The following is a 2194-nucleotide window of genomic DNA, read 5'->3' on the forward strand; positions in this document are numbered from 1 at the left end:
CGAGATTCACAATTTATTGATTTTATTTATTTTTTTAAAATATATTTTTTTTGATTTCAGAGAAAAAGGGAGAGGGAGAGAGAGATAGAAACATCAATAATGAGAGAGAATCATTGATCGGCTGCTTCGTGCACGCCCCCTACTGGGAATTGAGCCACCAGCTGGGCATGTGCCCTTGACCAGAATTGAACCCGGGACCCTTCGGTCCACAGGCCGACTCTATCCACTGAGCCAAACCGGCTAGAGCACACAACTTAGACACAGGGTATGAAGAGATGCAGTGGTAGCCTTTTTAAAAAATATATTATTTTTATTGATTTCAGAGAAAAAGGGAGAGGGAGAGAGAGAGATAGAAACATCAATCATGAGAGAGATTCATTGAACAGCTGCCTCCTGCACGTCCCACACTGGGGATTGAGCCCTGACCGGGAATCGAACAATGACCTCCTGGTTCATAGGTCAGCGCTCAACCAAGTGGTGGCCTTCTTAACGCTTGACATCCTGTTTAAGTTCTGCTCCAGGAGGCTGCCGGGTGATGTGGGGGTCAGGGTGCCCCCTGGTGTTGAGAGGGGACGTCCGCCGTGGTGCGTGGAGCCCTCCCGCTGCCCGGCCTGCGGAGCGGAGGTGGGGCCTGCTGACCGAGCCCTCCTTCCAGGAGCCCCTGTTCGCCGCCCGCGTCATCTACGACCTGCTCTTCTTCTTCATGGTCATCATCATCGTGCTGAACCTCATCTTCGGGGTCATCATCGACACCTTCGCCGACCTGAGGAGCGAGAAGCAGAAGAAAGAGGAGATCCTCAAGACGACGTGCTTCATCTGCGGTGAGCGCGGCTCCGGGGCGCTGCCGGCCTCTGCCTGGGCCGGTGCGGCGGGGCCTGTGTGTGCTCAGGAGCGGGGCTGCGGGGAGGACTTGAAATGCGTGCATCTCGGGGTCTTGTCGCTGGGGTGCCCCTCGGCCCTGATATTAGGATGGAGCCCGTGCCCAGCTCCAGGCTGCAGGGGGTCACTGTGATGGTGTTGGGCCTCATGGCGGAGAGAGCCCCGTGCCGGGAGCTCAGAGCCGGGCGCTCAGAGCTGGGCACTCAATGCCGGGAGCTCAGTGCCCGGAGCTCAGAGCCGGGCGCTCAATGCCGGGAGCTCAGTGCCCGGAGCTCAGTGCCCGGAGCTCAGTGCCGGGCGCTCAATGCCGGGAGCTCAGTGCCCGGAGCTCAGAGCCGGGCGCTCAGTGCCGGGAGCTCAGTGCCCAGAGCTCAGAGCCCCGGCGCGGAGTCAGACCGGCTCGGGGTGAGCTCCCGCCCCGACCTGCACGTCCTCGCTGTAGTCAGGTCGCATCTCTGAGCCGAGGGGCTCCCTGTGACCTGGGTGCAGCGACATGAACCCCTCCGCCTCAGGGTGGCACTCAGGGGAGCTGGCTCAGGTGCCACCCAGGCCAGGACCACGCGGTGCGGGTGACAGTAGTGAAGGTCCCTGGGGAGAGGCGTGTGGGCACCAAAGCCATCTCGGTGACTGCGAGACGTCCATGGAACCAAAGTAACCCTGTGGGACCAGGACGTCCATGGAACCAAACTAGCCGTGCGGGACCCAGGGGCTGAGGGTTGTTCATAACACAGTTACTGAATACTGTACATTTCCTACTGGTCCGGAAGCCCCAAAATGAGCATTTTTCCATTTAAAAACTTAAAGATGTTGCTTCCTTTAAAATTGTTTAATGCATTTTCTTTGACATAATTCCCAGAATTACAGAAATGTCATAAGAATAACACAGAGTTTCCATACACCGGGCCCTGGCTGGGCCGCTCAGTTGGTTAGAGCATCATCCACCCCAAGGTTGCAGGTTCGATCCCTATAGAGACAGGTGTGGAGCCCAGCCCTCCTGTGGACAGACAGGCCGACAGGGCCCTGGAGCCCAGCCCTCCTGTGGACAGACAGGCCGACAGGGCCCAGGAGCCCAGCCCTCCTTGGACAGCCAGGCGGACGGGGCCCAGGAGCCCAGCCCTCCTGTGGACAGACAGGCCGACAGGGCCCAGGAGCCCAGCCCTCCTTGGACAGCCAGGCGGACGGGGCCCAGGAGCCCAGCCCTCCTGTGGACAGACAGGCCGACGGGGCCCAGGAGCCCAGCCCTCCTGTGACAGACAGCCGACAGGGCCCGGAGCCCAGCTGCGCTGCTCACGGGCCCGCTCCCGCCCTCTGCAGG

The 2194-nt window shown here is 59.8% G+C and overlaps 1 protein-coding gene across 1 annotated transcript in view; it reads left to right on the plus strand.

Annotated features, from left to right (window-relative positions):
• Positions 1-2194, plus strand: part of LOC102428369 (inositol 1,4,5-trisphosphate receptor type 1-like) — a gene marked incomplete at its 5' end in the record, with an annotated part of 29052 nt that overhangs the window by 15270 nt on the left and 11588 nt on the right. Inside the window, one exon of the mRNA XM_023748790.1 lies at positions 656-821. Within this exon, the coding sequence (XP_023604558.1) occupies positions 656-821 (166 nt within the window). The remainder of the gene's footprint in view (positions 1-655; positions 822-2194) is intronic.

This window comes from Myotis lucifugus, unplaced genomic scaffold, assembly GCF_000147115.1.
Source record: "Myotis lucifugus unplaced genomic scaffold, Myoluc2.0 scaffold_1814, whole genome shotgun sequence".
Taxonomy (NCBI): Eukaryota; Metazoa; Chordata; class Mammalia; order Chiroptera; family Vespertilionidae; genus Myotis; species Myotis lucifugus.